The sequence below is a fragment of the Nannospalax galili genome, unplaced genomic scaffold (genome assembly GCF_000622305.1).
Source record: "Nannospalax galili isolate Female #2095 unplaced genomic scaffold, S.galili_v1.0 scaffold940, whole genome shotgun sequence".
Taxonomy (NCBI): Eukaryota; Metazoa; Chordata; class Mammalia; order Rodentia; family Spalacidae; genus Nannospalax; species Nannospalax galili.
The window spans coordinates 310,707-322,743 of NW_008346079.1; the positions used below are offsets into that span (position 1 = coordinate 310,707).

Here is a 12,037-nt window from a genome sequence, read left to right on the forward strand (position 1 = left end):
TATGCACTTACGTTAAGCAGATAGTTGAGTTACTCTTTTTTGAATGTGTAATTGAGATGTGTTAAGTGGTTAAGTATTGTGAACCTATATGATTATATTGGGTTATGAGACACTAAAGGACTAAGCATTCCTTGAAGACCTTATCACCTACTCTAAGATATATAATGCATTGGTCATTGTATGATGGGATAGTTATATCATGTTAGGTAAAATTATGACCTTAACATTGCTTTCATTTGAAAACTAAGCATGACATAGAGAGATGCTATTGGGTGTCAAGTTGACAAGGGGTGGACTTGTGATGGCTAATCCTGGGTGTCAACTTGACTGGATCTGGGATTAACTGAAATGAGAGAGATCTTCTTGACTGGGTCATCTGAAGCTGGAAGACACGCCCTAAATGTGGGTGTCACCTTCTAATGGCAGCCCGTATAAAAGGCCAAGGCAGAGGAGAACGCCTGGCTTCTTGCTGCTTGCCTTCTCTCTCTCGCCTGTGAGTTCGTCTTGCTGCTGTAGACTGAAGACTGGATGATCTTTTGGAATTCATCAGACCTTCAGTGCCAGATTGAGGCTACTGAGACATCCGGCCTTGTGGACTGAGCAACTACAGATTCTCAGCCTCTCCAGTGTGGTGCAGCCATTGCTGGACTACTCGGACTCTATCCTGTGAGCTAAGCTGATAAATCTCTATACATATATATTCATTCTACCAGTTCTGTTTCTTTGGAGAACCCTGACTAATACAGCAGGTAAAGACTCAGCTGGCCAACCTCAAGCAAGAAGAATATGAGGGCACAGGGTCCCCCTCAGGGACTGTGACTCTGTGTCCTGGACTCATCCTCAACTTGGACTTGGATGAGATTTATCAATCACCCGCAGAGCAGTAGCTAAGCCCTAAAGGACTCGGATCTCAGATGACCACCTCACCTTTAATCTTATCTTAGAGATGTGAGTCCACTCGAGGTCAGTGAGACTCACTCAGAGAGAAGATGCCCACACAGCAGATTCTCTGATAGAAATTATGTTTTGACTGAGACCTTGTTAAAGCCCTACATGCTGTGGGCTGAACATGAGTTCTTCATACCTGTGTTCCAGTTTCCACAGCACTTTTACATTAACTGTGTCATTTAAGGTAGGCAGGGCAGGAACTTTCGACACTTAAATATGAAAAAGGTGACTCGCCAAGGTCACCTGGCTGTTAGCGGGGAGATTCCCTGAACTCACAAAGGAGTTGGAGAACCTTTCCCAAGCGTAACCCAAGGTGCCAGTCAGAGGGCTAGCTTCCAGTCTGGGGTCTGACTTATGAGTCCCTGTCCTTGGGCCTCCTGCAACTTCCTCATCTTCAGATACACACCTGAGGAGGCGCAGGGCAGCAGGGGTCCTGGTCAGGGATGCTGCAAAGATTAGCACAAGCATGCTCGCTGGTGCACTGTTGAAGTCGTGGTTAAGAATGACACAGGGTGGATCCCAGTTCAGCAGGGTGGAGAATCTGCTGGTGCTGGCCATGGGCAAGAGGTAGGAGGTCTGAGCATGTGGGTACTCTAAGTCCTCAATGCATGCAATATTCTTGAGTTCTGAGTTTTTGCTTCAGCAGAAAAAGCAAAGAAATGCTAAAGGTGGTAGTTGCTGGTGGTCAAGGTCTGGGCCAGGTATTCCAGGGTCTTACTATCTTATTAAAAATGAAATAAGCATACACCCTGACAGCAAAGGAACAAGCGTGTTTGTTCACAGCAAAGCCACAGTGCATTAGAAAAGGCTACACAGGAGCTGGAGAAATGGTCAGTGGTTAAGAACACTGGTTGTTCTTGCAGAAGACCCGGGTTCATATCCCAGCATGCACATGGCAGCTAACAACTGTCCATAACTCCAGTTCCAGGGGATCCGACGGCCTCTTCTGTCTTCCATGGGCATTGCATGACATGGGCACACTTACCTACATGCAGGTAATACATGCATACACATAAAATAAAAATGATAAAATTTTTTTAATAAAAAGGAAAGGGTACACTGTCAAGATTGACAGTGGGCCACATAGGGCACTCCAAGGCCCCAGTTTTATCTGGGGGTTTCCTTTTATGGAAGAGGGAGAATAGGGAGCTGGTGACTAAGGGTGCAGTTTGGGCGGTTCTCTATTTTGAATGACACGCTTAGATTAGTAGCTCTTTTCTCACTGCACAGTCCCCTGTATAATACATCTGATTTTAATCCTATGCATGCCCAATTATGCATAGGCATAAGATGACAATAGGGGCTCTCCCTAAAAGTCCACTCGGAGAACACAGTTTGCTTTGTTACCTAAGCACCCCAAACTAGTCCAGGCAGATGGGCCCATCTTCTTTGGTCTTGGGATGTATCTGGGGATGTGCTTGAATAGAAGCAGGGTGTTATGAAGGGGCCACTAAGGAATAACTTATTTCCATTGTTTGAAGCAGGTTGGGGGTCCTAGGTTGTTAACTGGTTTCCAGAAGCATTGTTCAGAAAGGGGTGTGTGCAGTCAAGACAGTGGACTCCCAGGTTGCTAAGCAAGAATCGCTTTGCCTGGGTCAGTGGCATGTACCTGTTATCTGAGCACTTGGGAGGTGGAGGGAGAAGGATCAGGAATTCAAGGACATCCTTCTCAGCTCCATGTGGAGTGCAAAGCCAGCCCAAGTTACAAGAACCAAGTGCAAACCACAGCAAAAACATCAACAGGCACAGCTTGTGCGTTCGCCACCTTCACTATTCCGTGTCTGGCTCTGTTTCCAGGTGCGATTCGAAGGTCTGACAGGAAACGTGCAGTTTAATGAAAAGGGACGGCGGACGAACTACACCCTCCATGTGATCGAGATGAAACATGATGGCATCCGGAAGGTAAGGTCAGCCGTGGCTGCCATCTACCAAATGGAGGCTTAGGCCAGCACTGAGGGTCCTTTCCTAAACCAGACCTTTGAACACACATAGGTAATGTGGATTCTAGACTCTTCTAAACTCAACTGTACCACTAGCCAACCAGAATTTGGGGAAAATCAGGCCTCTAAGAATGAATTCTCGCTCTGTGAAATGAAACTCCGAGTTTTTTTCTAGGAGAGCATGTAAGAGACAGAAAAGCACTTGAAAATACAAAGGAACAGCCAAGCAGAGTGGTGCGTGTCTGTGGTCCCAGCGTTTGAGTGACTAAGACTAGAGGGTTACAGGTTCGAGGCCGGCCTGGACTGTAGATCAGACCCTGACTCAAAATATAAAAAAGAACCTGAAAATACACAGCAACAGATGGACACGCAATGGCATTGCTGTCAGAACATGCTTACTAGTGAGGCTGGCCATCTTCTGATCGTCCACACTCATCCCCATCCACTCCCTTTCCTGTACAGAAGTCTGTGAAAAATAATGGTGCATATGTTTATATCTGGTACGGAGCACGCAGATTGAAACTTTTAACATGATGTGCAAATCCTTTGGGTAACTTTTAGAATTCCGAGAGCTGACATATGGCCACTGTCTACTTCTCCAGCCTTGACCTTTGGCACTTCCTTCTTCCATGCCAGTCACCCTGACTTCCGTTCAGTCTTTGAACACACTGTTCTTTTTCTCACCGGTTTTCCTTCACCTGGACTCCCTCCACCTGCTGCTGTCTTTTGTCTGGACGACACCTCCTCACCCTCAGCCCTGAGCACACATGCTGTCCCTTGGGAAGACTTTCCTGGCTTCCACTGAAGTCTGCCCTGGCAGCATCTACCTCTCTTGCCCTTGACTTTCATCACAGGCCTAACTCCTTGTGCTGAGCCGACTGTGAGGCATTGTCCCGAGTTTTGAAGCTGCTAGAAAGCCATGGATCTTTGGGATCCTAGAACAGAAGCCCAACTTCTCCACTGTCTTGTCTGGGAACGTGTACATGTCTTCCAGGTTCACTGAGCCTCAGGTAGACAGGAGTCACCCTTGTGGGCCCATGGATAGGGTTAAAGGGTCTCTGCTGTACAGGCATCTAAAGTGCTGATTCTGACACCTGGAAAGGTGGCATACTAACCACTAACCACATGGGCTATTCAATTTAATTTCTAATGAATTAAGAAATTAAAATTATTATGTGTTGAATAGCCCCATGTGGCTAATGGCAATCATGTCAGACAGCATAGTCACAGCACTGCCATCATGACAGAAGGTTCTAGACAGCTCTGGGGACATGGTATGCTTGGCTCCCTGAAGCCCATCCTCTCTGTCTGTGGTGGGACCCACCTCTTTTCCTGGTGGCTCAGCTCATCCCACACATCAGAACTGCATGACTTTACTACCACTGTCAAAATACATTATAAGCCATGACAAAGCAATACTATGAAGTCACCCTGTGAGTCTGTGTATCACTGGGCTAAGATCAAGGTGCTGGCGGCTCTGTTCCTTTCTGGAGGCTTTTTCCCCCTTTGTCCACTTCCTCCAGAGGCTGCCCACATTTCCTGGCTTGTGGATCTCCATGTTTGGGTTCAACGACACCCCATCTCTCTTTCTTCCACTTGCACAGCTGGGGAAGGCTCTGCTTTGACAGGTTGGTGAGCTGGTTGGCCCCACCCGGAGGCCCAGGCTCTCCCCACCTCCATGTCTGTAACCTCCATCTCAACTCTTCATTGCTTTTGCTGTGTGAGGGAACGCGGTCCGAGCCTTCAGATGAGGGTGGGACATCTTCAGGAGGGCATTCTTCTGCCCACCACAAGGGTCTAGTTCAAGCATCTTATCTCTCATCTAACCGCCTTCACCCAGAAGCCATTTCCCTGACCTCTTGTGTTCCCACAACTTATTAAACCCCACTAGGACAGCATCACACTGTCCCTTGGTGCACTTGCTGCTGGTACACATCCCACCCTCTTTCCTAGAACAATAGGGCTGTTTGACACCTCCCCCACCCAGGCTGCCCTTCAGTAATCAGCTACTGTAATGGTCATCAAATCCCAAACAGAGGCACCCTACTTGTCTGTAAATGTAGTAGCCACTAGGAGCAAATCCATTTTTTTTCAGTAAAAGTTTGGCACCATCTTAGATATGAATCTTAATCTCTCTCTCTCTCTCTCTCTCTCTCTCTCTCTCTCTCTCTCTATTGTCTCACCATATCTCGAACTATGTCTTTTTTTCCATTCTTTTAGCTCCTCCTTCTTGTCTATTTCTCTCTCTCTCTCTCTCTCTCTCTCCCTCTCTCTCTCTCCCTCTCCCTCTCCCTCTCTCCCTCTCTCCCTCTCTCCCTCTCTCCCCTCTCTCTCTCCTCTCTTTTGGTGGTTGATCCCAGAGCCTTGAGCATGCTAGGTAAAAGCTGTTCCACTGAGCCCCCATCCCCAGTCCTCTCACAGTGATTGTGCTGGGTCTCTCTTTGAGGACAAAATGTACCTTGAACAATGCTTTTCAGAAAATAAGATACAGTCAAGTTCATGGTCAACTTTTTTGTCCAGGTTCTTCCAACTCCTGCCCTAAAGAAGATGCCAGATAGAATACTGAGCTCTCCTAACCCTCAATTTCCACATCTGTAAAATAGGAGCACATCCTGCCTCGACTGGCACCTGTCTGTTGCCCAGGGGTGTGGTCACTAGCCCTGGCAACTGTCAGAGGCACATGCCGGCATCTGGGCAGGGAGATAGAACTTCCTTAGCCTTTCAAAGCATTTTGTTCATAGTCCATGAATCATGCATCTAATACTGTATGTCTGTGAATTGTGTGTATACTCTATCTAGTGTTGACCTAGTGAGATAGCTCCTTTTTTGGTAAGTAATTGAGGCAGAGGGGCCTGTGGGCTGCCAAAGGTCTCAGGGTGTCAGAGGAACATCCTGTTTGAAGCCCCTAACCCTCCAGCCCTTGTTCATCTTGTCACAGCTGCTGTCAAGGCTGATGCGATCAGACTGACATAATCAGGACATTGTTGGGAGACATGGGCACACTGGGAGAGTGCTACTGTCCCTGAAAGGGACACCAGGCACATGGCCTCCTCCTTTCAGATCCTCGGGAGAGCTGCGACATTGCCCTTTGCCTTGCAAGTGAAACATAGATGTTGCAGGTCTTCATCGAAGGGCTGGAGCCGGCCAGACAACTGCTCTTAGATAGAAAGCTGCCAACTGTGAACCGGGACTGACCTCAGAATCCGGGGGCGGGGGACAGAATCTGGTGTTTCTATACAATGTATTAACAGCTGTGTGTTGGTACAGTTAGAATATGGAGGCCGAGCTTGATGCGGTAGTGCACACTAGTGGTTCCAAGCCTGGGGAAGGTGAGGCAGGACAATCAGGAGTTCAAGACCATCCTGGGCTATAGCACAGGGAGAAGAGAGCAGCCTTCGGGTCTGGATTGTCCTCTCTCCCAGGTAGTGGGAGTGCTTTAAAGTAAAGCCAGGTGATCTTCAGCCATCCCCCGACACCGTGATATACTGAAAGCATGGGTATTGTAAGAGGTAGGGTTGGAAGCAGACTCCAACTCAGCTGTGTGTGAATCTGGATCTTTAATGTAAGGTATCTTGGGCTGAATAATCTGTAACTCCTTGCAGCTCTGACATTGTGGGTATCTCTGGGAAATGGCACTTAGTAGGTGTTTTCTACCAGCTTTGTCCCCACCTTTGCCCCAGTCACCTCATCCGTCTCCTGACAGGATTTCAGTTTGCTATAGAAATGAAGATAGGGACCTTCCCCATCACACAAACTGCCTTAAGGATGACATTCTCCAATTCTGCACTGTGCAAAAGTGAGCAGTCCTCAACAAACAGAAGGATTAAAAATGCAGAATCCTGGGTCCCAGCCCCTGGAGAAAAGAGAGGAGGCCCTGTACTCTGTGCATGTTAAAAGCTCCATCCCCAGCCTCCTGGCCTCCTGGTGCTGAGCTGTGAAGAGCTGGGGCAATGAGGACAGGCAGACCAGGAGTTAAGTCTCTGCTGTCCTCTGCATTGGGATGTGACCTTGAGCAAGCTATTCAGAATAGTCTCAGATCATCTCTAAAAGAGGACTAGTGCAAGCAGGGGACTGTGGCTCATGCCTGTAATCCCAGGACTTGGGAGACTCAGGCAGGAAGAGCATGGGGAGTTTGAGGCTAGCTTGGGCTATGTAGCAGGACTCTGACTTGGAGAGATGGAGAGGGAGGGGAGGGGACTAGGAGGAAGAGAAGAAGAGAGAGGGGGAGGGAGAAGGAAAGAGAGAGGGGTCGGGGAGGGAAGGGGAGGGACAGGGAGGGGGATGGGAGGAGGGGATAATACCCCATTACCTCACAGGCCTGTTTCTCAGGATTAACTGAGACAGTGCCTACACTTCCACAGAACGAGGTTCAGAAAGGCATACGGTAGGCACCAAGCCCATTTTCATGTGATTTAAGGCCCCTTTTATCTGTCACACAGACCTTATTCCAGCCTTGAGTTGGGCACAAGCCTGTGGACTTCATACATACAGTAGCCAACAGAGGACCCTTAAGATCCATGAGCGAATGGCTGTGCACTTGGTTTTTCCAATCCACAGGCTGTTTTTAAACGCACTTTTCAGTGACTAAATCCTTTCTTAGAATGTGGGTTTAAACATTGTTTGTTTACAGGGGTACCTGACGTCAAAGACTCAATCCCTCCGCATCTGTGCCTTGGGCCTTTTACCCAATCACATTCCAAGCAAAGTAAGTTCTCGGGTTTTCAAGGGTGACCTAGTTGCACCAAGTTGCAAGGCGTCATCTGCTATGTATACTGAGAAACTGCTTCTTCCTTGTTCGGGGCTGGTAGGAAGCTCTAGTCTCACCTGCACCCAGGTCTCAGGATCCAGGCATCCCGATGCAGCTGGACATCCAACTGAGATGTGCATGCTCTGTCCAAGACTGGAAGCTTTAGATGCCAGGATTGGCCCTGGCTGCATTGATGCTAAGTTTTACGGTGTTCCATTTAGAGGTACCACTTCACAGAGTAGACTGGCTTAGAGCGCTCTCTCTCTCTCTCTCTCTCTCTCTCTCTCTCTCTCTCTCTGAAATACCTTGTTGCATTGGGATAGAATCACAAATTCTCTTAATGAGTGCTCACAGGAGAGTTAGAAAGGCATCTGTGACAGATGCTTTCTTTGGAGGACCAGCATTGCCCATTGACTGTGTGGCTAGCGCTGTGTTTGAACTGCTGATGGCATCTGACATCTACTCATTTCATCTTGTTTTGAGGGGCCCTCCGCTGACCCAGGGACTGCTATTCTCCCTCTGACCTTGCATATGGCTGTGTTGGAAAGACTGGGTAGGAAAGACCACAGTGACCCAAAGTCCTGGTATCACAGGTAATCCACTGAAGTCTGGAACAATTCGTAGCTTACCGTTCCATACCCTGTCTGAAGGCTTTGAGTCCTTGACATCCAACTTTGGGTGTACAGACTCATGTCCGTCTCCGATGCAGCCTCAGTCCAGCCACTCACCATCTCCACTAGCCAACCCAGGGCCCACATCACCTCCCATACCCCAGGCAGCCTTCTCAGTGCTGTCTGCCTATGGTCCTGCCCCCTACAAGACCCCTCTTCTGCCAAAAGAGCTAAGAAGTATGTTTCAAATATACATTGAACCATACCGTTCCTCTGCTTAAAACTTTCCATTGGCCCCTTATCTTCAGAGAAACACAGTGCATCTCCTGATGCGGTGCGTCTCCTGACTGACACGGTGCGTCTCCTGACTGACACGGTGCGTCTCCTGACCTTGGCCTTCAGAGCACCAGACATCAGCTTTTGCTTTTTCTACTCATGGCTCTGCCTCTACACAGACCTTGTTCTGTCCCCTGGGTATTCACACCTGCTAAACCCCTCTCTGGTATTTGTTTTCTTGACCCTCTACCTGGCATCCCCTATCACCACATTCTCAAATAAAGGGACATATGAACTAATTAACTTCAATCTTTTAGGCGTGCTGATTTAGCTGACCGTGGGTAAGTGATGGCTAAACTCTGAAATCATAACTGAACGCAAGAGATGCTTGTCTCTTGTTTATTCAATAACAAGTTTTTGTTCTTTTTTGTTGCTGCTTATGAAAAAGTGCTCAACTTCACTGGAAGCACAGATATGTAAATTATAACAATCTGTTAAGTAAAAGCTTAGTAGATGATCCCATCAGAACCCAATCCTCAATCCCAACTGGATGCAAAGCACACTGGGAAATGTAGTTCTGATGAGGTAGCCCCTTCTCACCAACACTTTACAATATGGAAGACTAATAAGAATCCCTAGTGGTCAGCTAGCCAGCTCTGCCCAGTAGGCAACTGGCTTCAATGCTCCTCATTTGGGGAGGTCAGAGGATGTGGCTTCAAAGGCAATCCTGAGATAGCAGTGTGTAAATTCAAGCTGATGACTGCAAGGTAGATCAATTGAATCCACAGTTCTGTGATCATCTCCTTTTTAAACTTCATCTACTTAAAAATATCTGCTCTATCATCTGGACTCATTTCCAACTTTCAAAGAATCTTTAGAGGTAGATGGGAAATAGGAGATCAAAAATTGTAAGTGGCCCCAGGAGAAGACCTCTCACTGTCAGAATTCCCAAATCCTCTCCTATGCAGAGGACCCCAATCTTTACCAAACTACCAACTCTGATTTACTTTCAGATAGAATCAAAGTCCCTGCATATCCTCAGTAGAAAAATCAAAGTCCTGTACGGTAATCCAGCCCACATCCCAAATAAAAGGACATGTGCTCTGATCTTCAGAGTCTCTCAGACAACTTTGGCACCTTTCTTCTCATCCAACTGTGGAACCAGAAACCTCTGTCTATTGGCTCACGTGAGGGGTAGCGTGAGCGTTTGCACCCGGAAGTCTCTGCTGACCGTAGCAATAGCTTGTCTTATCTTTTCCAATGAGACAACTAGACATAAAAGAAACTTGTTCTGGGTGGGGATGGTTCTGTCTATGCAATGCCTGCTGTGCATGAGGACCCGAGTTGATCCCCAGCATCCATGTAAAAAGGAGTCAGGCTTGGCAGCATGTGTGTGTAACCCCAGCACTGGGAAGGAGGAGGCGAGCATTTCCCTGGGCTCCCTGGCCGGGCAGCCTAGCCAAATACTGCCGTACAGGTTCAGTGAGAGACTGTCTCAAAAAATAAGGTGGAGAGCAGCTGGGGAAGTCACCCAGTGTCAACTTCTGTTGGCACATGTGCATGCATACCAGCACATGACATACAAGCTTCTCCACACACACACACACACACACACACACACACACACACACACACTGAAAAATAAACTATATTCAATTAGAATACTAGCTTTTGATATGAAGATAGTTATAAATCAGCCAGGCTATCAAATATTTTATATTGGTCCTAATTTAACAGTCAGCCTAAGATACTGGCTTTAAAGGGTCACTTTCCATAACAACCAAATTTTCCTCTAAGCTACATGAGCTTGATTTTCATGGATTCATCTTTCTTTTTTCCAGTATCTCTTATCAAAATAACGTGAGATCTTAAAGCAGTGCTTTGTGATTTTCTTGAAGAATTTACCTTGGAACATTCTGGACACAGAAGGGGATTGGATCGTCCAGTAGTGTGAGGTGTCCTAGCCTCTGTGCCTCTTTTGGAGGTTGGTAATGTTCAGTAGCAAATTGGAAACTGAAGTGTGTTGCAGTGCAAAAACCTCCACGCCTTCTGCTAAGCAGCTGGCTAATGCGCGTCACTGGCAGCCTGAGCTGTGTCCTGGGCTCACGGTCTTTCGTCCACTGTTAGTGAGTCTTCCCAGAAGCCCCACGAAGTACGTTTTATTGTATAACCATTCTATGGATCAGAGACTGAGAACATAGGGGTTAAAGAACCCCAAGGTCACACTAGTTAGGAAAGCCCAGCTCTTAAACCAGATCTGTTTAACAGCAGACCAAACTCTTGGCCTCTTTTTAAACACAATACTGCTTCATAAACTGGGTTTTAAAGGAGTTTGTTGTAAGTCAAAGGGTATAACTTCCTCTCCACTGGTGGCTGTATTATTTCAGTAGAAGCAGCTAAACTGGGGCTGGGAGGATGATTTAGTGGGTGACAGCATTGCTCTACAAGCATGAGGACCTGGGTTCAGATCTCTAGCACTATGTAAAAACACAGGTGTGACATACATGACTCTAACCCCAGTGCTAAGGGTGTGGTAGAAACAGGAGGACAGATGGCTCCAGCTTGCTGGCCATGCACCCAGCCAAACAAATGGCAAGGTTTAGGTTCAGAGAGGGACTGAGTCTCAAGGGAGACAGAAACTAACCATGAACAATATCCCATGTCCTCCTCTGTCCTCCACATGCACACACACATGTGCAAATACTCATACATGCATGTACAAATACATATGGACACAATTTTTTAAATAATTTATTGAGAATTTTATACATGTCTATAAGGTATTTTCATCCAATCCATGCCCACTCCCTCCCCTCCAACTCCTCCCATATCTCCCCATCACTTTTTTCTGATAACTTCATGTACTACTTCTTCTCTGATTGATTTATTTTTTATAGGGCTTTTGGCTACTCTAACATTCCCCCCTCTGAAGAGGTAACCCTAAAATCTTATAAGGATTAGATACAAGCTCCCCAATATTTTTGACATTTTTGGCCTTTGGAACGGAGTAGGTTGCTAAGAGGCCCAAGGACATTGTGAGTTTTAGCCAAGAAACTGCCTACTTTTCCTTGGGGTCTTCTTACCCTAACTGCCTAGCCAATTCCTACCTCCTATTCTTATCACACCATCCTCTGAAGGGGTTACCCAAATTGCCAATAGGGAATTGGGATGCAGACCGCTTGCTCTGGCTTCTTCCATGCTGAACAGGGGCACAAGTGAGGCAATTGGAGTACCCCTTCAGTGGGTCTGTCTAAAAGACTCCCAAAATACATATCTCTAAGGAGGAAAAGAAAGTCTTTGAATCATGAATAGGAGATGTGAAGGAGAAGTAAAGGCAAGAGTAATTAATTAGCATTACAAGTTCTAGACAGGGACTAGAAAACAGTCAGAACAGGGCAATTTTCAAATGTTCATGTAAGAGTCCATTGGAAGTTCTTGACAAGGGCTTCCAAAAGCATCCCTCTATTGGGTTCCTCCTCATTTTTCTTTTGTCTTCCAAGGCTGGACTCGAGAGT

At 46.9% G+C, this 12,037-nt stretch overlaps 1 protein-coding gene across 7 annotated transcripts in view; it reads left to right on the top strand.

Annotated features, from left to right (window-relative positions):
* The window catches only part of Gria1 (glutamate ionotropic receptor AMPA type subunit 1), a 371,033-nt gene that overhangs the window by 244,429 nt on the left and 114,567 nt on the right, over positions 1 to 12,037 (top strand). For all 7 annotated transcript variants that reach the window (XM_017800413.1, XM_017800408.1, XM_017800409.1 and 4 more), the window contains one exon: positions 2,746 to 2,850. In XM_017800413.1, coding sequence (XP_017655902.1) covers positions 2,746 to 2,850 — 105 coding nt within the window. The remainder of the gene's footprint in view (positions 1 to 2,745; positions 2,851 to 12,037) is intronic.